The 26174-nt window shown below is 44.0% G+C and overlaps 1 protein-coding gene across 1 annotated transcript in view; it reads right to left on the minus strand.

Moving 5' to 3' along the window:
• Positions 1-26174, minus strand: part of LOC115458940 (ubiquitin carboxyl-terminal hydrolase 12-like) — an 82716-nt gene that overhangs the window by 19578 nt on the left and 36964 nt on the right. The window contains exons 3-4 of the mRNA XM_030188799.1: positions 24259-24472; positions 11093-11319 (exon numbers count right to left, since the gene is read on the minus strand). Of these exons, the coding sequence (XP_030044659.1) occupies positions 11093-11319; positions 24259-24472 (441 nt within the window). The remainder of the gene's footprint in view (positions 1-11092; positions 11320-24258; positions 24473-26174) is intronic.

Genomic DNA, 26174 nt, shown 5'->3' on the forward strand with positions numbered 1-26174 from the left:
GAAATGAAGTATATCAAGTCTGTGAATAAACAATATTGAATAACCAATAAAGTCATCGCATCTTGCATTACCATCATATTGGCTAAGGAAACTGATGCAAGGGGGTGATGATCTGCATGGTTGTTATTACAGCGTGAAGTGCTGCTGCCGGATCTCTGCCAGGTCCAGGCAAATAAAGTTAGGTACGGGGACCAGGGCTGCCGAGAGGGGGGGGGGGGGGGGGGACAGGGGGGACAAAAGTCCCCGGGCCCGGGCCTCTGGAGGGGGCCCGGTGCCACCGCAGTCAGGCCCGCCCGCCGTCACTCCTGAACTAACTAACCTTAAACGCCTCCTTCCTTTCCTTTCACCACCTTCGCGGCAAGCAGCAGCAGGGCAGGCCACTCCTTCCTTCCTTGTCCTGCCCTCGCCTGACGTAACGTCCACAAGGGCAGAGCACGGAAGGAACTAGAGGTCTGCCCTGCTGCTGCTTTGCCGCGAAGGTGGTGAAAGGAAAGGAAGGAGGCGTTTAAGGTTAGTTCAGGGCCTGGTAGCGGGGGGGGGGGGGGGGGCCCGGCGGCGACGATGACCTCGGGTGGGGTGGGGGGGCCTGGGGGCGGCCTTGTCCTGGGCCCAGCTCTGGCTCTCGGCGGCCTTGTCCTGGGCCCGGCTCTGGCTCTCGGCGGCCCTGACGGGGACAGGCTGGAAAGGACCCAGAAAGAGGTCACGGGTGTGGGGCGAGAACTGAGTCATGGGGATAGAAGGGAGAGTGTGCAGGGAAGAGTTATGTAGGGGACAGGAGAGAGAGGATTCAGGAATAGGCCATGAGGGGAGATGAGAGAAGGGGGCAGGGGTCATGAGGAGTGCAAGTTTGGGAGACGAAGGGAACTGTGGAGGTCTGGTTTAAGACATATTGGGTTCTCTCCTAAGTTTGAGGTCTGGGACCCACTCAGTCCGGAAATGGCGATCGCCATTACGGCATAATGTAAGCCACACTGAGCCTGCAAAAAGGTGGGATTAAAATGCAACAAATAAATAAATAAATAAATAAATATTGGATGCTGAATTTGTTTCCACTGCTCAGCTGTCACTCAAAAGCAATACAATATGATGTTAGGCAACTGAAAATTCAAATAAACAGTATTACAATTTCTTCATAGACACCTTGGCTCCTGCAGATTTACCACAGCCCCCATCACAGAATCTTAGATACTAACTGGCAATGTAATGTATGTTCATTTTTCCCTCTCATTCCTGCATCCAGCATCACCTAAAATAATGCATGGCATCTGTTAGTCCATACACACGAGGGAGATTATGTAAAGTGTCACCAGCACAAAGACATCACATGTTTACCATCGTTAGCTAGATGAATCACAAAGGCTTCATCTGCAGATGGGACCCATGATGAGCTAATCCTAGCAGAAAAATTTCCAAGCTAGCTTATATACCCAGTGCACATGTCAAAGGCCCAGCTTTTGCGTACACACGAAGTCAGAATAGAAGAGGCCATTCTGAAACAGCTCCTGCACTTGAAAAGGATGTGGCAATTTTTACTGTGCATACTAGCAGCTAGTTTTGAAAGAGAAACTAGCTAGGTGGTTTCCATTTGAAAATAAGCTTGTGTAACAGACGGTCAAATGTTTTCTTATTTCTGTGGGAAGGGAATAGCACATGCTAGTTTGGAAAACTCCACAAAGAAGCACACTTTTCCCCATCAATTCCTACCACATATTGCAGCAACCTCTCCAGTTCCAAAGAAACAGCCAGAAGGCTGGGAAAGACGATGGCTGTTTGTCTCACTCTCAGGGGTCAGCAACTGAAGTCCCATACCACCCAGTATCCTGTGCTCAACCGTTGTCAACACAGGCCACTAGTATGTGGCCAAATTCCAAAAAAACAAACAGATGCCATGTTGCTTATCCCCAAAATACAAAGCTTCTGGAGTGAGCTTGGGGCTAACAAGAAAACAAGGCCAGGAACTAGAGGATTCTCCACAAGATAGGTGGAATACATAAGGGAGTTATCACATTGCTGTGAGACCCAGCACTGGACTGAGTCCTTTTATGGAGGAATGGCCTAGTGGTTAGAGCACCGGTCTTGCAATCCAGAGGTGGCCGGTTCAAATCCCGCTGCTGCTCCTTGTGACCTTGGGCAAGTCACCATTGCCTCAGGTACAAACTTAGATTGTGAGCCCTCCTGGGACAGAGAAATATCCAGAGTACCTGAATGTAACTCACCTTGAGCTACTACTGAAAAAAAGTGTGAGCAAAATCTAAATAAATAAATATGAGAGCCAAGTCTTGGGGAATAGTCCCCACCCCCCCCCAATTATTTACTATCCTGAAACCAAGGAAGCACCTACAGAGAACAGTTGCGAGGAAGTTATGAACTCATAATATGCGAGTTGGAAAGAGGCTATGCATGTTCAAATCTGCTCATTAAATACTAGGCAGTGGTAGCAAGGTTAGTAGATCCAGACCAATCAGACATCATTCCTGGAAGCCTAACATCAGAAAATATCTCAGTGCCTACCATAGGAGCCAACTTTTCAAAATGATTGGGGGGGGGGGTGCTGAATTTTTTTTTTTTTTTTTTTACAGGTAGTGCATTTCCCCCCTCCCCTTCCTCTTCCCCCCTCTCTGAGTTCCAGGCCCCCCTCTCCTTCGAGTTCCAGGCCCCCCTTCCCTCCGAGTGCCAGTCCCAACCCCAACCCGATCTCTTCTCCCACAACAGTCCTCCACCAGTCCACCCTCGCCTTCCTGCGTGCCGCCCACAAAATTTTAAGTCATCTTACCTCGGGGTCCCGGCGGCAGCAGTGAAAGGCGAGCAGGCTCGGCGCTGCAGCCTTCCCTTCTCGCTCAGCTCTGGTCCCGCCCTTGCGGAAACAGGAAATGCCCCTGGGACCAGAGCTGAAAAAGAAGGGAAGGCTGCAGCGCCGAGCCTGCTCGCCTTTCACTGCTACCGCCGGGACCCCGAGGTAAGATGACTTTTAAAATTCTGGGCGGCACGCAGGAATGTGAGGGCGGACCGGCGGAGGACTGTTGAGGCAGAAGAGGGCGGGCACCGGGCAGGTTGGGCTGGCTGGGAAGGGAACTTCCGGTTCAGACTTCTACGGGTGAAAATATTGGGGGTGCTCGAGAACCCACAGCACCCACGGAGTCGGCACCTATGGCGCCTACTAAACCTAATATGGCATTCTTAAAGGAAGGCTGAACCAATTATCTTACCTGTAAAACACCTCTGGTGTCAAACTAAGTGAACTGGCCCTTTCTTTTAAAATACTAGAGGTGGGAGGGCTAGAGGAGAAATCTTTTGAAGTGGGTAATGGCATTGTATAGCTCACTTCAGGTGTGTGTTAGACTGAATGGGACCTGTTCTAGCATTTAACATCCCTGCTATTGGCCATGTCACTACATGGCACAATAGCACAACAGTTACTCTCAAATCAGGATGGTTGTTGGGGGGGGGGGGGGGGAGCATATAAAATTGTTGTTGTTCGCAAATAATATTGTTCTGTTCTTCCAGAAGGTGCAAGTTTCATTACCAATGGTAATTAACTATAATCCTAAGTGGAGAGACCTTGTAGATAAACTGGAGAAATGGTCCATGCTTAATTATCTTGGCTAGGAAGAATGGCAACAGTAAAGATGATGGAGCAACCCAAGCTGCTGTATTTGTTCCAAACACTACCCGTAAGGGTGCCTGCTGCATTTTGAATATGGCACAGAAGTTAATGCATTTCATCTGGAATAAACAAACACACCCTAAGATCTCATGGCAGGTGTTGAATCAACCAAAGAATATTGGGGGGGGGGGGGGGGGGGAAGAAATAATGGTGCCACGTATAGGAATTTTATGGTGGCTCAGTTGAGGGCTGTAGTGACTTAGATAACCTCAATCCCGAAACAGTGGGTCTTAATAGAGCAACAAGAAATCTTGGGTACCCCCAAACAGTTTCTTCCATGGTTAGCAAACAGGGGGCTGAAGTGATGAATCCCATCGCCCAGTTAACATTAACAGGCAATCACTCAAGTAGGGAGATACTGATAGAGGGCAAGAAATACACAGGAAGAATGCTGATTAGATAAAATTTAGAATTTCATCCAGGTTTGGTAAACGGGACCTTCAGAGTGTGGGAGAACAACCTGAACTGTGTAGTACAGTTGATGTGACAAGGGAGGGAGTTGAGCTTTGAGGACTGAGGGAAGACTATGAGAGTCCCTCGTTTATGTGCAGGTTAGACATTTTGTTGGAATAGGGAGGGTGCAAGATGGTCAATGCTAAGAAAGGATGGATTTTGAGAAGCTTTGTGCTGGGCCCAACCACTTAAAAGTTCATATATTCTCCAAAATATATGGACTACTATGGCCTCATGTAGTCTCCAACTCAAGGCGTATGGTGATATGGGAGGAGGGATTGTGAGATAAACATAGGAGAAAAGGAGTGGGGGAAACAGGATCCATGATAATCAGGCTATTTGTGTCTACAAAGTGGAGAATGGGTACAAGATGCTATATAGATGGTATATGATCCTCAATAGGAAATGTAATCTAATCTCAATTCTTCTAGACTGCTTATTCTTAATATGGTCCAACGCAGTTTACTTTTGAGTCAAAGAACCAACAAGTATATTAAATTTAAACCCAAATAAAAGTAAACATCATCAGAACATCGTATACATAGAATATTTTCTGGAGTGAGCAGGGAGTGTTGGCAGAACTGGGGACAGGAAGATACTTTCAATTACATTTGGTAGAACAGCAAGAAAAATGATGGGGAGGTGGTATGGACGGAGGTTCTTCTGAATCCTAGGTTCTATTTGCTGCACACTTCGGGCCTCAACATGTGATAGGAAAGAGAAAGATTGGTCACAAATGTATTGTTACATGGCCACAATGAAATAGCAGGAGTACGGTGAAAAAAAAGATTCCCTTTCACCAGTAGGCAATTTGGTACAGCAGTTGGATAAGGTTTGTTACTTTAGTAAACTGACTGCCATGAAGAGGGATGCATTGACGGTGTTTGAGAAGGTTTGAAAGACCTTTGTACCATGGGTCTCTACACAGAGGGATGAACAAGAATAAGAATTGTCAAGAGGGCTACCATATGAATGGCATATAACCATTTATTTATTTAGTTATTTTCTGCATTTATATCCCACATTTTCCCACCTCTTTGCAGGCTCAACGTGACTTACATTATACCGTAGTGGCGATCGCCATTTCCGGAATGAGAAGTACAGAATATTATTTCAATTATAGAAAATATAAAGTAACATAGAAGAAAATAGATATACAATTCATTTGAGTGGCCTAGTGGTTAGGGTGGTGGACTTTGGTCCTGAGGAACTGAGTTCAATTCCCACTTCAGGCACAGGCAGCTCCTTGTGACTCTGGGCAAGTCACTTAACCCTCCATTGCCCCATGTAAGCCACATTGAGCCTGCCATGAGTGGGAAAGCGCAGGGTACAAATATAACAAAAATAAAATAGATACTATTGGAGATTCTACATGGAATGTTGCTACTATGGGAGATTCTGTTGCTACTATGGGAGATTCTACATGGAATGTTGCTACTATGGGAGATTCTACATGGAATGTTGCTACTATTGGAGACTCTACATGGAATGTTGCTATTCCACTAGCAACATTCCAGGTAGAAGGCTGCGCAGGCTTCTGTTTCTGTGAGTCTGACATCCTGCACGTACGTGCAGGACGTCAGACTCACAGAAGCAGAAGACTGCGCGGCCACATTGGTGATCTGCAAGGGCCGACTTCTACATGGAATGTTGCTAGTGGAATAGCAACATTCCATGTAGAATCTCAAATAGTAGCAACAGTGGAGGAGTGGCCTAGTGGTTAGGGTGGTGGACTTTGGTCCTGGGGAACTGAGGAACTGAGTTCGATTCCCACTTCAGGCACAGGGAGCTACTTGTGAACTCTGGGCAAGTTACTTAATCCTCCATTGCCCCATGTAAGCCGCATTGAGCCTGCCATGAGTGGGAAAGCACGGGGTACAAATGTAACAAAAATAAAATAGATACTATTGGAGATTCTACATGGAATGTTGCTACTATGGGAGATTCTACATGGAATGTTGCTACTATGGGAGATTCTGTTGCTACTATGGGAGATTCTACATGGAATGTTGCTACTATTGGAGACTCTACATGGAATGTTGCTACTATTGGAGACTCTACATGGAATGTTGCTATTCCACTAGCAACATTCCAGGTAGAAGGCTGCGCAGGCTTCTGTTTCTGTGAGTCTGACATCCTGCACGTACGTGCAGGACGTCAGACTCACAGAAGCAGAAGCCTGCGCGGCCACTTTGGTGATCTGCAAGGGCCGACTTCTACATGGAATGTTGCTAGTGGAATAGCAACATTCCATGTAGAATCTCAAATAGTAGCAACAGTGGAGGAGTGGCCTAGTGGTTAGGGTGGTGGACTTTGGTCCTCGGGAACTGAGGAACTGATTCCCACTTCAAGCACAGGCAGCTCCTTGTGACTCTGGGCAAGTCACTTAACCCTCCATTGCCCCATGTAAGCCGCATTGAGCCTGCCATGAGTGGGAAAGCGCGGGGTACAAATGAAACAAAAAAATTTTTTCAGGTATTTGAGATCAAGGGTAATGTATAACGTTCAATAATGACGATGTGATTAAAGTAACCAAATAAAAGGTGTCAAGTAATGGGCATGGCTATAAGGGAGTGCACTATATGAGCATCTCAATGGGCAAGAGTCTTTTGTGGCCAAGATGGAGGTTGAGAAGCTAGAAATGTTATACACCTACTTGTGGTGTTTATTATTTTATTTGTACCATCTTGATATACCATCATTAAAGTAAAAGGCAAGAGAGCCGTAAGGAGAGAAAGGAAAAAACAGATTGCAGATTCAGTAACAGAATCAACAAGACCTGCTCAAAGAGTTAGGTTTCTACTGCTTTTTTAAATTTCGAATGAGTGTTTTCAGATTGACTTGGCGAAAGGAGGGGGTATTCTAAAGGGAATGTCCCAAATAGACAGATCCATAATCTCTACATGGATGTGTGAGGGAAGGAGTGAGGATTAGCAAGGAGGCTTGAGAGGAGCGAAGGGTCCAAGAGGGAAAATAAAGAGTAATAATGGTAGCCAAGTTCTGTGGCGTACTGAAATCAAATGCACAGTGAACAAAAACAGAATCTTAAATGTAGTACAGGTTGGGATGTCAAGAAATATATATGAAAAAGTTTTTGTTTTTTTTTTTACTTTTCTTTTCTTGGGGGGGGGGGGGGGTGGCGGATTTTGGGGGGGAGGGAGGGGAGGAAAAAGAGGAACTGTTTTGTATAAAACTTTGCTGAAATGATAAGGTGCATTGTTATATCGAAAATTGTTCCAAGTTCTACCTGGTTGTTTTGAACCAAAATGTTGTACCTGTTTAATTAATAAAAGAAGATTTAAATTAAATGTAGTACAGGTTGAAAGAGGAGTAACGTGATCAAAATGGTTGGCACTATATTGATGTTTGACAGCAGATGATTGAATAAGCTGAAGATATTTAATGGAACTAAGGGGAGGCCATTGTAGAGGGCATTTCAATAGACCAAATTTGAGATTACAAAAGTTGAGCGACAAGTAAGGTTTTGTGGAATGTCTTCTGAAGATGATGATTACACAATAGATGCAATTTGAGTTAAGGGTAAGTTTTAAGTCCAAGACGACCCCCCAGAATTCGAATCTCTTCTTAGAAGGGGAGAGCTGCGTTGCCTATAGGGTGGAAATGGAATAAGAGAACATAGCTCAGTAAGAATAACCGCTTCACTTTTTTTTTTGTATTGGGAAGTCGACAGCGAGTGTGTAATCACTTATCAACTGAATGAAAGCAGATTTGGAGAGGACTAATATCTATTGAAGAGGAGGGAAGAGTGAAAAGAATCAGGATATCATCTGCAGAGAGATACAAACTACAGCCCAGCGACTGTATGAGAAGCAGAAGGGGAACATGAAGACATTAAATAAATGTAGAGGCCAACAGCGTATCCTGAGGAACCCCGCTGTTACAAGGAAATGACTGTGAAAATCTGGGAGGCAGAAGAAACTTGAAAAGAATGCCTGGATAGATAGGAACCCCCCCCCCAGTTATGAGCAGTACAATGAATACCTAAGTTGGAAAGACAATGCAGAAGGAGAGGGTGACCTACAAGATCATAAGAAGCAGAGAGATCTAAAAGAATGAGACCAAAGAACAAGATTGATCCAAGGCCATTCTGAACTCATTAGTTGGAGGGACTCTGTGCTATAGCTTTGTCTAGGATAGAGTGCAAGTATTTTATTTATTTATTTTTTTAATGAATAAGCTGGTCCAATACCAGTTTTTCACTTGTTAAGGGGAAGAAGAGCTGTGGGTGGAAGGGGAAGTGATTTTCTACTGAAACTGTGGGCCTGTATTTGTAAATGATGGTTGTATGTGTTTAAATTGATTCAATAAAAATTTAAATGGGTGGAAGGGAGGGAAGAAAGGGAGATGGATGCTTGGCATACCCTCTCAGAGGTGGTGAAGGGGAAAAAAAAACCTAACACAACTCGAAAAAGTATGGGATGAATACAGAAGATCCTTAGTGGCAACAAGATTAAAACTATGGAGTAACTCGAATGGAGCAGAAGTTCAGCCCAAAACAGCACTGATACGACAACGCTGCACATCCAAGGAGGTACTACAGTAATCTGCATCTGAAGGTGGTCACAACCCTAAACATCAGTAGTATGACTAAACTGGAACTCAAGAAAAGCAATGAAGCAGCTCTTATGCTTGCTAAGCAAGCATACTATGTCCATACGACAAAACTCTTTTAGCTGTAACACTGACCAACAATTCATCACACTTTCTCTCCTCAAACCGCCACCTCTGTCTGCCATGAAAGTAAACCACCACCCACTGGCCAAAGAACAAGTGCAAAAGTTCAAGAGACACATCTTGAGTTCTTCACTGAACCCCACTTCTAAATCCTCTCCCATCTTTTTACTCCTCTGATATCCTTACTCCTTTACTAAAATCCAAACTTGTGAAAGGCATTATAGTAAATGAATAAATCAATCTAACTACTTCTTCTTCTAACTCCATTTCCACACAGCTCCTCAGATCGTTCTCTCCTTAAGTCCTCCCCATCATGTCATCACTTCCTACTGCAACTGTTCCTACTGCTTTCAAACACGCTGTGATCACACCATGTCTCATAAACCTTTTATTTGACCCTAAATACCCTGCTTAATTATCCTCTCTCCCTTCTACTAAACTGTTTATCTCTGTTGCCTTACACTGTAACAGTGAACAATCGCAGATAATCAAAAGGGCCCAATTATTCTATCCAGTAATGCAATTAGGGCTGCAACTGCTGTGAGTTTCTTGAATCCACTCCAATCTAGTTTCCATCTTCTCCAGCCCACTGAGGCGGCCTTTACCAAACTTTATAGCAACCACGCCACGGTTAAGACCAGATGCCAGTAACTCAATCCTCATCATCCTTGACCTATCTACTGCTTTTGATCCCATCAATCATGGTCTACGCCTTCAAGCTCTTTGCTCACTTGGAGTCCAGGACTCCATCCTATCTAGAGTCTCCTCTTATTTCTCCCATTGAACCTTTAGTGTATCTCTTGGTAGTTTTCCTATAATAAAATTCGTTGACATGCCTCAAGACTCTGTTCTGAGCCCTCTTCTCTACCTTCTCTATGCTTATTCCCTTGGTACTCTGATCTCCTCCCATGGTTTTTAATACCAACTGTAAGCCTATATTTAGCTGACGCTGGAGCAGCTGTCCGTAATACACCATTATTTGCACAATGATGATCTACATGGGAGAGTTATCAGACTACATCCTACTTTATGATCTCTTCGCAAAAGTCATTGCCTTAAGTAGGCAAAAGAAATCCTTGATAAGCCTGAAACATTTTGAAACAAAGTGATTTGGATTAATTAAAAAAAACAAAACAAAAAAAAAACCTGAACTGTTCAGCCACATCCACATAAGATATGTTTGGAGAAAAAACATTTAAAGAAACGAACACCTTGCCAAGTGTTAAATGTGTGAACGGATCTATTATATTTTGGGGTTGTGTGGCAGCTACTGACAGGAAATAAGTGCAAGTAAAATGAAGAATGAATGCAACTAGTTAGCAACAGATCCTAGCAACTGATATCCCAAAGTCTGAAAAAAATTGAAGATTAAAGCAATCAAGTAAAATAATCGGGTGGTTTTTAATGCGCTATCTTTGATTTATCAATGATCTATGCTATGGTTCAGGTATATTTTTTGAATGCATTACCTATGTATGAACCGAGACAAGTTTTAAGCTCCGAATTAGCAAAGCAATTATGTGTCCCTACAAGTACAACATATTTTGGTGATACTCGTAACTGAGTTTTTTGGGACCGCTGGTGCGAGTATGTGGAATAGACTTCCTGGACATTTGAGACTCTGTGCAAGTAGACAACAACAATTTAAGAAGTATCTGAAAACTATTGCTTTATGAAGGCCTTCCTTGAGAGATGACTTTGGACTTGTTTTAAACAGTTATCCTAAAGACTGAAATGTTTTTGTAAGAATATTGATAGGGCGAATGTTACGATGTAGTGTATTTGATGACTATATGTATGTTTCGGTATCAAGCATTTGGAAAAAATAGGAATGATAAATGGCTTAAGTATGATCAAAGATGAAAATAATTCCTCATCCTTTTGCAGATCTCATGCTTATTTTTATGAGTTTTAAATAGTTTGATTTAATTTTAACATTTCTTAATAGGAGTTGTCGTATCCTCTCCTGAGGTTTGTGTTTCTTGAACCTCTCTCTATCCAGAGATGTTGTGATGTCCAAAAAAGCATGGCTCGGGGGGGTCTTCATATTACCATAATAGGGAACTATTTTTGTGATGGCACATCAGTGTTGTATTTACCCAAATATCATACCATATATAAGAAATGTACCCTTGTCAACCACACTACTGCTTCCATCGAACAGTACTCTGTAATATGCAACATTAGTTCAGTACTATCATAAAATCTAACAAGAAATCGTTAGGATTCTGTCATTGACACAGCTCCTGAAATGAAGCAAAAGGTTTTCCTTTGACATACAGCTTCACAGTTAAGACATCTGGTTTCATTGGTTAGTGTTCCCTGGAAGATTTCATGGACCCAGGTCTGGTCTGGCCTCTTGACCTCTTCACTCTCCAAACTTCCGTTCTGCAGCTTGCCATTCTGCTTCTCTTGCTTTCTCTCTTCCTGCAACAGGTCAGCCACCGTGTTCAGCAAGTAGTTTAGGAACTCGTGGGCATCCTGTTGCATATAATTATCAAACAGCTCTGGAGATGAAAATTTCAAAAAAGGGAGAAACACAAACGTCAGCAAAGCAAGATCCTCATGAAATATGACAACACATCATCAATACCAAAGAGCAGATGAAAACACAAGTGCCACACAAGACAATGCAAACAATTCTGCAATCAACAGAGCATTTTGGAAAATACTGGGGAAACGTGAACACTGCAGCAAGACTCATATTCGGTAAAACAAAATAGGAAAGTGCTAAACCCCTACGAGAAAAGCTACACTGGCTCCCACTGAAAGAATGCATCACGTTCAAAATATGCACGGAGATGCACCAGCCTACATGTCAGACTTGATAGACCTACCACCCAGGAATGCTAAAAAATCATCCCGCACGTTCCTTAATCTGCACTTCCCCAACTGCAAAGGCCTAAAATACAAACTAATGCATGCGTCTAGCTTTACCTACCTGAGCACACAGCTATGGAACGCATTACCGCGCAACCTAAAAATGATCTACGAACTAACTAACTTCCGCAAACTACCGAAGACCCATCTCTTTAACAAGGCGTATTTCCACTTATCACGATGTATTGTAAGCCACATTGAGCCTGCAAAGAGGTGGGTGGGAAAATGTGGGATACAAATGCAATAAATAAATAAATAATTAAGAAGCGTAAAAAGACCTCAGTGTTTGAAGCCACCTCTAACATAAAACAGTGGGACTTAAACTAGAATACAATCATCGGTCCAACATGCTCAAATGTGGAGAAAAAGACCCTTCCCAAAAATGTATGGGGCCAAAAAACTCCACTTGTACTCTTAAAATTCATCAAAAATTTCACAACCCCCCCCCCCCCCAAAAAAAAAAAAAAAAACAACTTCGGAATGGCATTAGCTGAAAGCCAAAATTTCAAAGTCACAGCTTGTCAACAATGAAAACACACAGAAAAATCACTTGTCAAAATAAGAAACTTAAAAAAAACAGTATTTGAATGCAAGATTATTACAACATAATCTTGATATGAGGTATTTAGCTTAATTCAAACTGTCCATTGTCTCCAAAACATCCCAACAAGGGCGCCTTGTTTCGCTGCAAGCTGTGTCAGGGGAAATGATCTTTCACATTTCAAAACAGGTGACTGTATTGTTCTAGCTTAGGTCCCACAATTTTACGACAGAGGCGGCTGTGAAAGCTGAAATCTTTTGTTCTTCTTTCTTGACCTATTGGTTACTCGATTGTCAAGAAGATTCAGCAGAATGAATTTTCTACGTTAGGCGTTTTGTTCTGCTACCTTGAAATTTTTGGAATGTGAACATCCTCACCTGGATGCCAAAATTCCCACATTCAACCCCTTTGCAAAATGGGGCTTTGTGTGTGTCACAGTAGTGAGCAGCTTATAACATTTTAAGCGTTACTATCTGCTCTAATCTCACTTCCTCATAAAGAACAATTACTTGTAATATAGGTGTCCTTTTACTAAGATGCGTTAGGTGCTGTGTGCCTAATGAAACATAAATGGCATAATGCTGAATTTGGCTGATCCCTCCCCCCTCAACTTCTGTCTTGAGTTCATGGCTTTCTAATCAGACTCTCTCTTAGGGTCCTGTTTACTAAGCAGCATTATAGGCGTGTTAATGTTTTTAACGCACGTTAACTATTGTGATAAGGCAGGTAAGCAAGGATATAACCAAAAGCAGGGCATCGCAGAACTACAATGTCCAGAATTCCCTAAGGGAGGGGGGAGAAAGGGGTGGGCCCAAAAACCTGGGAGGGATTCTCAGCAAAAGCGGAAGGGAAGGCAGCAGGAAGCAGTTTTCCCCCAGTTACCAGCAGGGGGAGGAATAGCCATGAGGACGCCCAGTTCCCATGGCTGCGTAATCAATACCGGATTCCTGCCAGCTGTGAAGGGAGGACGGGAGATTTTCTGAATGCTCTGAAGCAGGGGGAAGGGAGAGAAGAAAAAGAGGAGGAAGCTGAGTTGCCGGAACAGTTGGATGGATTACAAGGAGGAGGAGCGAGACATGACTGCTGATTTGCCAGTCCAAGGGGAGACAGCCAGCATGGACTGGGAATATACTCAAGGTTAACCTCTCCGGCACAAGAGCACGTGGGAGGCCACAGATGTTTGTACTGTGAAGAGGGAGGTGTGCGGCCAGCCCTGCTTGGGACAAAGCTGGTGGAAGTGCTGGAGGAGGAAAGGTATGATGTTCCTATTTCATATAATTTCTTCCTCTTTCTTTGGAGAGTTTTTGTTGTGGAACTGAATTTTGCTAAAAGTAGAATGCGGAGTGGAACTGAATAAATAAGGGAAAACTGAACTTTGCTATCGAGCGAAGGGGACAGTGTGGATAATTAAAACTGTGCCCCAATAGTGAGAGGATCTGGTTTGTTTTGTTCGCGGATGGAGTTGGCATTAAATCTTTTTCTGTTCTGAACTGAGACCTGCTTCAAGAGTACTGCACAAGCATGGAGGCAGAGGTCTAGATTGCTGCATACATTCCCCAGGAAAGGGAGGCGGTATTACACTATGTACATGCCTACAATATCCCTATAGGTGCCTACATGGTTAGCGCATGCGCTAAAAACACTAACGCACTTTCGTAAACAGGGCCCATAATGTCTCCCAATCTGAAACTATGCACTTCCCTAATCCCTACTGCATCGTTCCCCTTTCCCCTACTCTTCAAGGTCACGCCATGACTTATGAATGACAAATTCCGCATTTTGGAAGTCACTTTCGACCCCAAACTCTTGTTTAAACTACACATTAATAAAGTCATTCAATCTTCAGTTAAGTCCTATTTACCTGCTTCATGTGTTCGTACCCTTATTCTCTCTCTGGTCAACACACACTTGGACTACTGTAATGCAGTGTTTTCTGGATTACCCCTATCTTTATTAAAGCGCTTACAACTCGTTCAATCCACTGCCATCAAACATTTACACAATGAACACAAATTCGATCACATAACTCCATTACTCAAAAAAGAACACTGGCTGTTTCCTTTCGCATTCATTACAAATTACTCTTATTGGTTCACAAGAGCCTTCTACCACCTGCTCCTGAATGCGTTTCTAATTTTCTCATTTCCTATATCTCCTCCCAACAAGCTCTCCTCTACCTTCCCTCTCCCTCAGCTATAAGGCTCGACATCACTCGTGCTAAGGCATTTTCTTATGCTGGATCTAAATTCTGGAGTGGAGGAGTGGCCTAGTGGTTAGAGCACCAGTCTTGACATCCAGAGGTGGCCGGTTCAAATCCCACTGCTGCTCCTTGTGATCTTGGGCAAGTCAATTAACCCTCCATTGCCTCAGGTCACCTTGAGCTACTACTGAAAAACATGTGAGCAAAATCCAAATAAATTACTGCTTCACCTTAAATCGAAATCTTCACACCTCATTTTTAAAAATCTTCTTAAATTCTGGCTTTTTAATCAAGCTTTTCCTTTGTAATACATGGGGATATACATTACCAGCCTCTCTGTCCTTCTCTTTCTCTACCTTATTTCAAGCTTTTATTAATAGAAATCAAACAAAATAAAACATGGAAAAGAAAATAAGATGATACCTTTTTTATTGGACATAACTTAATACATTTCTTGATTAGCTTTCGCCCTTCTTCGTCAGATCGGAAATAAGCAAATGTGCTAGCTGACAGTGTATATAAGTGAAAACATTCAAGCATTACTATGACAGTCTGACAGGGTGGGAGGATGGGGGTGGGTCCCAACAGAAAGGACTTAACAAGGATCTGGGGTTCCTAGCCCATTATAAACCATAAAGCTGTATGTCTCTGTTGATCACCCCACCCCTCACCTATCCACACCCATCCTGTTAGAATATCAATGATATGCTTTGATGTCCCCATGCATACCTCCGACCCACCCCCATCCTCCCACCCTGTCAGACTGTCATAGTAATGCTTGAATGTTTTCACTTATATACACTGTCAGCTAGCACATTTGCTTATTTCCGATCTGACGAAGAAGGGCAACCTTCGAAAGCTAATCAAGAAATGTATTAAGTTATGTCCAATAAAAAAGGTATCATCTTATTTTCTTTTCCATGTTTTATTTTGTTTGATTTCTATAGATTCTACATGGAATGTTGCTATTCCACTAGCAACATTCCATGTAGAAGTCGGCCCTTGTAGATCAGCAATGTGGCCGCGCAGGCTTCTGCTTCTGTGAGTCTGACGTCCTGCACGTACGTGCAGGACGTCAGACTCACAGAAACAGAAGCCTGCGCAGCCTTCTACATGGAATGTTGCTACTGGAATAGCAGCATTCCATGTAGAATCTCCAATAGTGGCAACATTCCATGTAGAATTTCCAATAGTATCTATTTTACTGTCATAGTAATGCTTGAATGTTTTCACTTATATACACTGTCAGCTAGCACATTTGCTTATTTCCGATCTGACGAAGAAGGGCGAAAGCTAATCAAGAAATGTATTAAGTTATGTCCAATAAAAAAGGTATCATCTTATTTTCTTTTCCATGTTTTATTTTGTTTGATTTCTATAGATTCTACATGGAATGTTGCTATTCCACTAGCAACATTCCATGTAGAAGTCGGCCCTTGTAGATCAGCAATGTGGCCGCGCAGGCTTCTGCTTCTGTGAGTCTGACGTCCTGCACGTACGTGCAGGACGTCAGACTCACAGAAACAGAAGCCTGCGCAGCCTTCTACATGGAATGTTGCTAGTGGAATAGCAACATTCCATGTAGAATCTCCAATAGTAGCAACATTCCACGTAGAATCTCCAATAGTATCTATTTTACTGTCATAGTAATGCTTGAATGTTTTCACTTACAGTGGGGGAAATAAGTATTTGATCCCTTGCTGATTTTGTAAGTTTGCCCACTGACAAAGACATGAGCAGCCCATAATTGAAGGGTAGGTTATTGGTAACAGTGAGAGATAGCACATCACAAATTAAATCCGGAAAATCACATTGTGGAAAGTATATGAATTTATTTGCATTCTGCAGAGGGAAATAAGTATTTGATCCCCCACCAACCAGTAAGAGATCTGGCCCCTACAGACCAGGTAGATGCTCCAAATCAACTCGTTACCTGCATGACAGACAGCTGTCGGCAATGGTCACCTGTATGAAAGACACCTGTCCACAGACTCAGTGAATCAGTCAGACTCTAACCTCTACAAAATGGCCAAGAGCAAGGAGCTGTCTAAGGATGTCAGGGACAAGATCATACACCTGCACAAGGCTGGAATGGGCTACAAAACCATCAGTAAGACGCTGGGCGAGAAGGAGACAACTGTTGGTGCCATAGTAAGAAAATGGAAGAAGTACAAAATGACTGTCAATCGACAAAGATCTGGGGCTCCACGCAAAATCTCACCTCGTGGGGTATCCTTGATCATGAGGAAGGTTAGAAATCAGCCTACAACTACAAGGGGGGAACTTGTCAATGATCTCAAGGCAGCTGGGACCACTGTCACCACGAAAACCATTGGTAACACATTACGACATAACGGATTGCAATCCTGCAGTGCCCGCAAGGTCCCCCTGCTCCGGAAGGCACATGTGACGGCCCGTCTGAAGTTTGCCAGTGAACACCTGGATGATGCCGAGAGTGATTGGGAGAAGGTGCTGTGGTCAGATGAGACAAAAATTGAGCTCTTTGGCATGAACTCAACTCGCCGTGTTTGGAGGAAGAGAAATGCTGCCTATGACCCAAAGAACACCGTCCCCACTGTCAAGCATGGAGGTGGAAATGTTATGTTTTGGGGGTGTTTCTCTGCTAAGGGCACAGGACTACTTCACCGCATCAATGGGAGAATGGATGGGGCCATGTACCGTACAATTCTGAGTGACAACCTCCTTCCCTCCGCCAGGGCCTTAAAAATGGGTCGTGGCTGGGTCTTCCAGCACGACAATGACCCAAAACATACAGCCAAGGCAACAAAGGAGTGGCTCAGGAAGAAGCACATTAGGGTCATGGAGTGGCCTAGCCAGTCACCAGACCTTAATCCCATTGAAAACTTATGGAGGGAGCTGAAGCTGCGAGTTGCCAAGCGACAGCCCAGAACTCTTAATGATTTAGAGATGATCTGCAAAGAGGAGTGGACCAAAATTCCTCCTGACATGTGTGCAAACCTCATCATCAACTACAGAAGACGTCTGACCGCTGTGCTTGCCAACAAGGGTTTTGCCACCAAGTATTAGGTCTTGTTTGCCAGAGGGATTAAATACTTATTTCCCTCTGCAGAATGCAAATAAATTCATATACTTTCCACAATGTGATTTTCCGGATTTAATTTGTGATGTGCTATCTCTCACTGTTACCAATAACCTACCCTTCAATTATGGGCTGCTCATGTCTTTGTCAGTGGGCAAACTTACAAAATCAGCAAGGGATCAAATACTTATTTCCCCCACTGTATATACACTGTCAGCTAGCACATTTGCTTATTTCCGATCTGAGGAAGAAGGGCAACCTTCGAAAGCTAATCAAGAAATGTATTAAGTTATGTCCAATAAAAAAGGTATCATCTTATTTTCTTTTCCATGTTTTATTTTGTTTGATTTCTATTGATAACCTTTAAGAGTGGACTAACACGGCTACCACACCTCTCTACCTAAGCTTTTATTATAAACCGCCTTGCTGCCATTTTGGCAAAAGGAAACAAATAAATGTGCTACTGCGTTGCACGTTAGTTTTGGGAAGTGTGCACAATAACCTATATGGTAATTTGGGGGGGATATTTTTTTAGGGGGCATGTCAGGGGCAGAGCACGGGCGTTCCCGCGCTAACCAGTTAGCACATCTCCATTACCGCTGGTGGCAGTAAGTGCTCCTGCGGTCATTTTTTTAAATGGCTGTGTATTAATGGCATCACTTCCTTAATATTCGGAATATTTTCTCCCTATACCGGATTGTCTAATTTTATTATGTCATCCATGTTCTCTATATAATACCAATTGTATCTGTACTCTGGAGTGGCGTAAGCCATGACGGAAAATTGTAAGCCACATTGAGCCTGCAAATAGGTGGGAAAATGTGGGATACAAATGCAACAAATAAATAAACAAACATTAATGAAAGTAAATAGAAAAATGGGGGGTTTACAGCCACGGTAAAAATTGCTTTAGCGTATGAGAATGACCTACAGAAGGGCACGCTAAGGCCATTTTTTTTTTTACTGCAGGTTAGGGAAGGGAAAGGGAAATGGGACTTGATACACCGCCTTTCTGTGGTATTTTGCAACTACATTCAAAGCGGTTTACATATATACAGGTACTTATTTTGTACCTGGGGCAATGGAGGCTTAAGTGACTTGCCCAGAGTCATAAGGAGCTGCAGTGGGAATCAAACCCAGTTCCCCAGGATCAAAGTCTGCTGCACTAACCACTAGGTTACTCCTCTACTAGCGAAGCCTGCCCTTGCAGATCAGCAATGCGGCCGTGCAGGCTTCTGTTTCTGTGAGTCTGACGTCCTGCAAACAGAAGCCTGCGCGGCCGCGTTGCTGATCTGCAAAGGCAGGCTTCTACATGGAATGTTGCTAGTGGAATAGCAACATTCCATCTAGAATCTCAAATAGGGAAAGGGAACTGGGACTTGATATACTGCCTTTCTGTGGTATTTTGCAACTACATTCAAAGCAGTTTACATATATACAGGTACTTATTTTGTACCAGGGGCAATGGAGGATTAAATGACTTGCCCAGAGTCACAGGGAGCTGCAGTGGGAATTGAACCCAGTTCCCCAGGATCAAAGTCTGCTGCACTAACCACTAGGTTACTCCTCTACTAGCGAAGCCTGCCCTTGCAGATCAGCAATGCGGCCGTGCAGGCTTCTGTTTCTGTGAGTCTGACGTCCTGCAAACAGAAGCCTGCGCGGCCGCGTTGCTGATCTGCAAAGGCAGGCTTCTACATGGAATGTTGCTAGTGGAATAGCAACATTCCATCTAGAATCTCAAATAGGGAAAGGGAACTGGGACTTGATATACTGCCTTTCTGTGGTATTTTGCAACTACATTCAAAGCAGTTTACATATATACAGGTACTTATTTTGTACCAGGGGCAATGGAGGATTAAATGACTTGCCCAGAGTCATAAGGAGCTGCAGTGGGAATCAAACCCAGTTCCCCAGGATCAAAGTCTGCTGCACTAACCACTAGGTTACTCCTCTACTAGCGAAGCCTGCCCTTGCAGATCAGCAATGCGGCCGTGCAGGCTTCTGTTTCTGTGAGTCTGACGTCCTGCAAACAGAAGCCTGCGCGGCCGCGTTGCTGATCTGCAAAGGCAGGCTTCTACATGGAATGTTGCTAGTGGAATAGCAACATTCCATCTAGAATCTCAAATAGGGAAAGGGAACTGGGACTTGATATACTGCCTTTCTGTGGTATTTGCAACTACATTCAAAGCAGTTTACATATATACAGGTACTTATTTTGTACCAGGGGCAATGGAGGATTAAATGACTTGCCCAGAGTCACAGGGAGCTGCAGTGGGAATTGAACCCAGTTCCCCAGGATCAAAGTCTGCTGCACTAACCACTAGGTTACTCCTCTACTAGCGAAGCCTGCCCTTGCAGATCAGCAATGCGGCCGTGCAGGCTTCTGTTTCTGTGAGTCTGACGTCCTGCAAACAGAAGCCTGCGCGGCCGCGTTGCTGATCTGCAAAGGCAGGCTTCTACATGGAATGTTGCTAGTGGAATAGCAACATTCCATCTAGAATCTCAAATAGGGAAAGGGAACTGGGACTTGATATACTGCCTTTCTGTGGTATTTTGCAACTACATTCAAAGCGGTTTACATATATACAGGTACTTATTTTGTACCTGGGGCAATGGAGGCTTAAGTGACTTGCCCAGAGTCATAAGGAGCTGCAGTGGGAATCAAACCCAGTTCCCCAGGATCAAAGTCTGCTGCACTAACCACTAGGTTACTCCTCTACTAGCGAAGCCTGCCCTTGCAGATCAGCAATGCGGCCGTGCAGGCTTCTGTTTCTGTGAGTCTGACGTCCTGCAAACAGAAGCCTGCGCGGCCGCGTTGCTGATCTGCAAAGGCAGGCTTCTACATGGAATGTTGCTAGTGGAATAGCAACATTCCATCTAGAATCTCAAATAGGGAAAGGGAACTGGGACTTGATATACTGCCTTTCTGTGGTATTTTGCAACTACATTCAAAGCAGTTTACATATATACAGGTACTTATTTTGTACCAGGGGCAATGGAGGATTAAATGACTTGCCCAGAGTCACAGGGAGCTGCAGTGGGAATTGAACCCAGTTCCCCAGGATCAAAGTCTGCTGCACTAACCACTAGGTTACTCCTCTACTAGCGAAGCCTGCCCTTGCAGATCAGCAATGCGGCCGTGCAGGCTTCTGTTTCTGTGAGTCTGACGTCCTGCAAACAGAAGCCTGCGCGGCCGCGTTGCTGATCTGCAAAGGCAGGCTTCTACATGGAATGTTGCTAGTGGAATAGCAACATTCCATCTAGAATCTCAAATAGGGAAAGGGAACTGGGACTTGATATACTGCCTTTCTGTGGTATTTTGCAACTACATTCAAAGCAGTTTACATATATACAGGTACTTATTTTGTACCAGGGGCAATGGAGGATTAAATGACTTGCCCAGAGTCACAGGGAGCTGCAGTGGGAATTGAACCCAGTTCCCCAGGATCAAAGTCTGCTGCACTAACCACTAGGTTACTCCTCTACTAGCGAAGCCTGCCCTTGCAGATCAGCAATGCGGCCGTGCAGGCTTCTGTTTCTGTGAGTCTGACGTCCTGCAAACAGAAGCCTGCGCGGCCGCGTTGCTGATCTGCAAAGGCAGGCTTCTACATGGAATGTTGCTAGTGGAATAGCAACATTCCATCTAGAATCTCAAATAGGGAAAGGGAACTGGGACTTGATATACTGCCTTTCTGTGGTATTTTGCAACTACATTCAAAGCGGTTTACATATATACAGGTACTTATTTTGTACCTGGGGCAATGGAGGCTTAAGTGACTTGCCCAGAGTCATAAGGAGCTGCAGTGGGAATCAAACCCAGTTCCCCAGGATCAAAGTCTGCTGCACTAACCACTAGGTTACTCCTCTACTAGCGAAGCCTGCCCTTGCAGATCAGCAATGCGGCCGTGCAGGCTTCTGTTTCTGTGAGTCTGACGTCCTGCAAACAGAAGCCTGCGCGGCCGCGTTGCTGATCTGCAAAGGCAGGCTTCTACATGGAATGTTGCTAGTGGAATAGCAACATTCCATCTAGAATCTCAAATAGGGAAAGGGAACTGGGACTTGATATACTGCCTTTCTGTGGTATTTTGCAACTACATTCAAAGCAGTTTACATATATACAGGTACTTATTTTGTACCAGGGGCAATGGAGGATTAAATGACTTGCCCAGAGTCACAGGGAGCTGCAGTGGGAATTGAACCCAGTTCCCCAGGATCAAAGTCTGCTGCACTAACCACTAGGTTACTCCTCTACTAGCGAAGCCTGCCCTTGCAGATCAGCAATGCGGCCGTGCAGGCTTCTGTTTCTGTGAGTCTGACGTCCTGCAAACAGAAGCCTGCGCGGCCGCGTTGCTGATCTGCAAAGGCAGGCTTCTACATGGAATGTTGCTAGTGGAATAGCAACATTCCATCTAGAATCTCAAATAGTAGCAACATTCCATTTAGAATCTCAAATAGTAGCAACATTCCATCTAGAATCTCAAATAGGGAAAGGGAAATGGGACTTGATACACCGCCTTTCTGTGGTATTTTGCAACTACATTCAAAGCGGTTTACATATATTCAGGTACTTATTTTGTACCAGGGGCAATGGAGGGTTAAGTGACTTGCCCAGAGTCACAGGGAGCTGCAGTGGGAATCAAACCCAGTTCCCCAGGATCAAAGTCTGCTGCACTAACCACTAGGTTACTCCTCCGAGGGCCCTGTAATGTCCTACTTCAGCACACACAGAGCTAATGCGTCTCCAGAATGACCTGAATTTGTATTTCATTTATTCTTTAGCCTCAGGAAAACCTGAGAAAATGAACAAGAACCTCTGCACACTGGCATGGACTCTTGATGATTAAGTTAGTTACCTACTGAAGCGACACTCTGCTTCCATTCCTCCTAATCAGAAAGACGAGGAATGTGGCACCCTAGGAAAGAGCTGCTCACTGAACCTTCCCCTCTAAAAGGAATGTGTGCTTTCTGCAGGCATTAATGGACTTTTAATGACACAAAGTACTTCCTTAGAGGTGCCAAACAACGTTAACCTTATATTAAAGATATGATGAGGGAGGAAAGATTTCCTGGCTTAAGTGAAAAAATAACTTATTAAATCCAACAACAAAGCAAACTGGATTGGCAGAAGGTAGAAAGGCAACGAGGGAAACAGTTTTTTTTTTCTTTGACTGAAAAAATACTAGATAAATTATTTGACTTAACGTGACACTGATTTCAGCAAGTAAAGATGGCAGTGCCTGTACATGCCAGAAACCTTGTTACTTGCATGAAAGCTACTTATGTAGGCAGATAATGAACAGCATAACCAGCTAACCTTCAGGGAATGTCACCCACACTCCTAAGGAAATAACTTACAACTATGTCATAATGCAGGGGGCAGAAGGTGCAAGTGTGAAAACCAGTGGCGTAGCCAGACAGCCAATTTTGGGTGGGCCTGAGCCCAAATTGGATGGGCACAACATTTTTTTTCTGCCCCTGTCCTACTCCCACATGTCACCCTCTCTCCTACTTCTATGTCCAACATTTTTTCTCTCTCTCTCTCTCTCTCTCTCTCTCCTTCTGCATCTCTCCCTCCCATCCCATGTCCAACTTTCTCCCTCACTCCTTACCCCCCTGTGCAGCAACTCTCGAAGAACTTCTGCCTGAAATTCTTCTCCCCGCTGCTGCCTCGGTCCCTGCAGCATTCGTTTTTTTCGCCCGTCGCCAGCAGCGCTACGATTCACAGAGGCCGCTCCGCTCCCCCCTGAAGCGTCCATCCGGCCCTCTCTGACGCACTTCCTGTTTTCGTAGGGCCGAATGGACGCTGCAGTGGGGAGCGGAGCGGCCTCTGTGAATCGTAGCGCTGCTGGTCACGGGCAAAAAAAAAAAAGAATACCGCAGGGACCGAGGCAGCAGCGGGGAGAAGAATTTCAGGCAGGCAACACTCCCGGCAGTGATGTTGTTGGGTTGGGGCGGGCCTAGAGCAAAAGTGGGTGGGCCTGGGCCCGTCCAGGCCCACCCGTAGCTACGCCCCTGGTGAAAACCGAGCACACTAGTTTCCAGCTGATTTTTAAACTTTACTCTGCTTCCGGTACTCAAACTATGAGGCTTAACAAAGCTGCATGACCAAGCTCTCTAAACTGATGCCTTACCATTCAAGACCTGGACAGAAATTACAAATTGTAAGCTGATGAATACTGTCAAAATGAGCTCATGCAGGACATGACCGTCCTATGTCTCCCCCCCCCCCCCCCCACCTTATCCTTACTGAATTAGACAGTGACAGGTTCATGCAGAATTAAATAATGAGAAATAACAGGAGACCACACTGAGCCTGCAAATAGATGGGAAAATGTGGGATACAAATGCAACAAATAATAATAATAATCACTTATTTCTGTGATTTACTGCAAAGTACTGAACATCATCAACTTCCCAAACCATTTTTTTTAAAATCTCAGATAACTGTATACAAGGACTAGCCACACAGGACTACAAAACACACCCGATATACACTTTAACACACACAGCCGTGAAATGAAATTAATAGCTACAAAAGTATAGTAAAAATCTGACAACAGAAGTATTGCTAGTAAACAATGAAAGGGTTAATCATAAGGCAAATGATAAATCAGCTACACACACTGACACTAAGTTTTGGTTTAGAATATGGCAGGCCACATGTTGCAACTCATATCGGGGGCCAAGGATTACAAACACCTGTGCATATCAGATGAAACCCTGATGCCCCTCCCCTCCCCCGTTTGCTTCAATCCCCATCTTACCGTTTTCCTTCCTCAGTCGAGAGATGAATTTCTTGGGTGGGATGACTCCCACTTTCTTCTTTTGCGTGGCAATGCTGTTGAAGAGATCCGAAAGGCACGTCAAGAGACTTTCCTTCTTCCGGGGCTGGACCTTGTATGCCAGAACTTTTTCCCGAAACGGACGACAAAAATAAAGCGCCTGAAGAACCGAGTTGCAGTAGCAGGTGTTGCCGAACTGGTTGAACAGAAAGATGGCAAACAGAACGGTTAAATGTTAGTACTGTCAAAGAGAACTAAGATTACCGCAGGACCTTCCACTCTTGGTTTTTCTGCCTCGTTTTAAACGGGCCATGATTGCCCAGTTTGTCCCTTCTCTGATGACTGAATTAAGTGATGACGTTTTACGGTTATCTACAAAAAGTCAGTGTACAGCACTACTGGTCATATTTGTCCTTTGTAGGTCGGGACACTTTTTAAAGGACACCAACAAAGATATCATATATGACCTACTGTGACTGCATAGCTACAAAGTTCAAACTATGAGGGGAAGGAATTAGCAATCAAATATATCATCATCTACTCTTTTATAACATCACTGAACGAACCTGATACACAGATACCTTCTTTTGCCCCCCGATATTCACGGGCTGTCCAACAGACACACTGGGGTTCTAAGAACACTTTTTCATCTGCATAACCTACGTAAGCTCTTAACGTTAGAGCTCTGGAGTCGGTACACCAAACCTTTGACTCCGACTCTTCCCTTTTTCTGGCCACAACTCCTACTAAGTACAGTAAATCTGAGAAAAATTTAATTACAGAGACAAAGGACATTTATGTACATTTTGTTCTGCTACCTTGCAATTTTTGGAATGTGAACATCCCCACCTGGATGCCAATTAGGATTAACACACCTCAAAATATATTTGAAGTTTGAACAAAGAACCTGAACAAAAAAAAATATATGTGTACAAAATGATACATTTACCATATTTAATATTGTTAAGTTTTTATTTTGAACCTGGAGTCAGAAATCGGCACATTTTTATCAACTCCGACTCCGTCCGAAATTGCTTCCAACTTGGACTCGGACTCCACAGTCCTGCTTAACTTTACTACAAACAACTAGATGCACAAGCCATCAGAAGAAGAATTAGCACCAGAGTCTCAATTGTTCAATGGGCTTTATCTCTTCCCTTTCTACTATCCCATTCAAGTTAGACATTTAGAAGCCAGTTTTCAGCTTTTCATGGTGTCTGCAGGCTGGTCACTGCTTGGTACCCACAGGCCTGCAAGCGCATTTTAGGCAGAGTTTCCCTTTCAAAACCCAATGGGTGGCTGATGCTGAAGCAATTTTGCACTCTCCACACTCTACAAGAGCAAGTAGGAGACGTAAAGATGGGAAAAGAATCGATCTTGTAAACTGCTTTGAACGAGCAGCATTGTTTGTAAAGGGGCACCTAAATCTTTAAAAAAATAAAAAGTAAGAATATATAGGGATTCAAAAATAAAATCTCCCCAAGTACTTCTAGAAGTCTGTCCCAATCCCACCTGCATGGCTGCCCCATTTGTTTGTTTGTTTTGTTACATTTGTACCCCGCGCTTTCCCACTCATGGCAGGCTCAATGTGGCTTACATGGGGAAATGGAGGGTTAAATGACTTGCCCAGAGTCACAAGGAGCTGTCTGTGCTGGGAATCGAACTCAGTTCCCCAGGACCAAAGTCCACCACCCTAACCACTAGGCTACTCCTCCACTGTTGCTACTATTTGAGATTCTAAATGGAATGTTAATGTTGCTATTCCACTAGCAACATTCCATGTAGAAGTCGGCCCTTGCAGATCACCAATGTGGCCGCGCAGGCTTCTGCTTCTGTGAGTCTGACGTCCTGCACGTCAGACTCACAGAAAAAGAAGCCTGCGCAGCCTTCTACATGGA

The sequence above is a fragment of the Microcaecilia unicolor genome, unplaced genomic scaffold (genome assembly GCF_901765095.1).
Source record: "Microcaecilia unicolor unplaced genomic scaffold, aMicUni1.1, whole genome shotgun sequence".
Classification (NCBI taxonomy): Eukaryota; Metazoa; Chordata; class Amphibia; order Gymnophiona; family Siphonopidae; genus Microcaecilia; species Microcaecilia unicolor.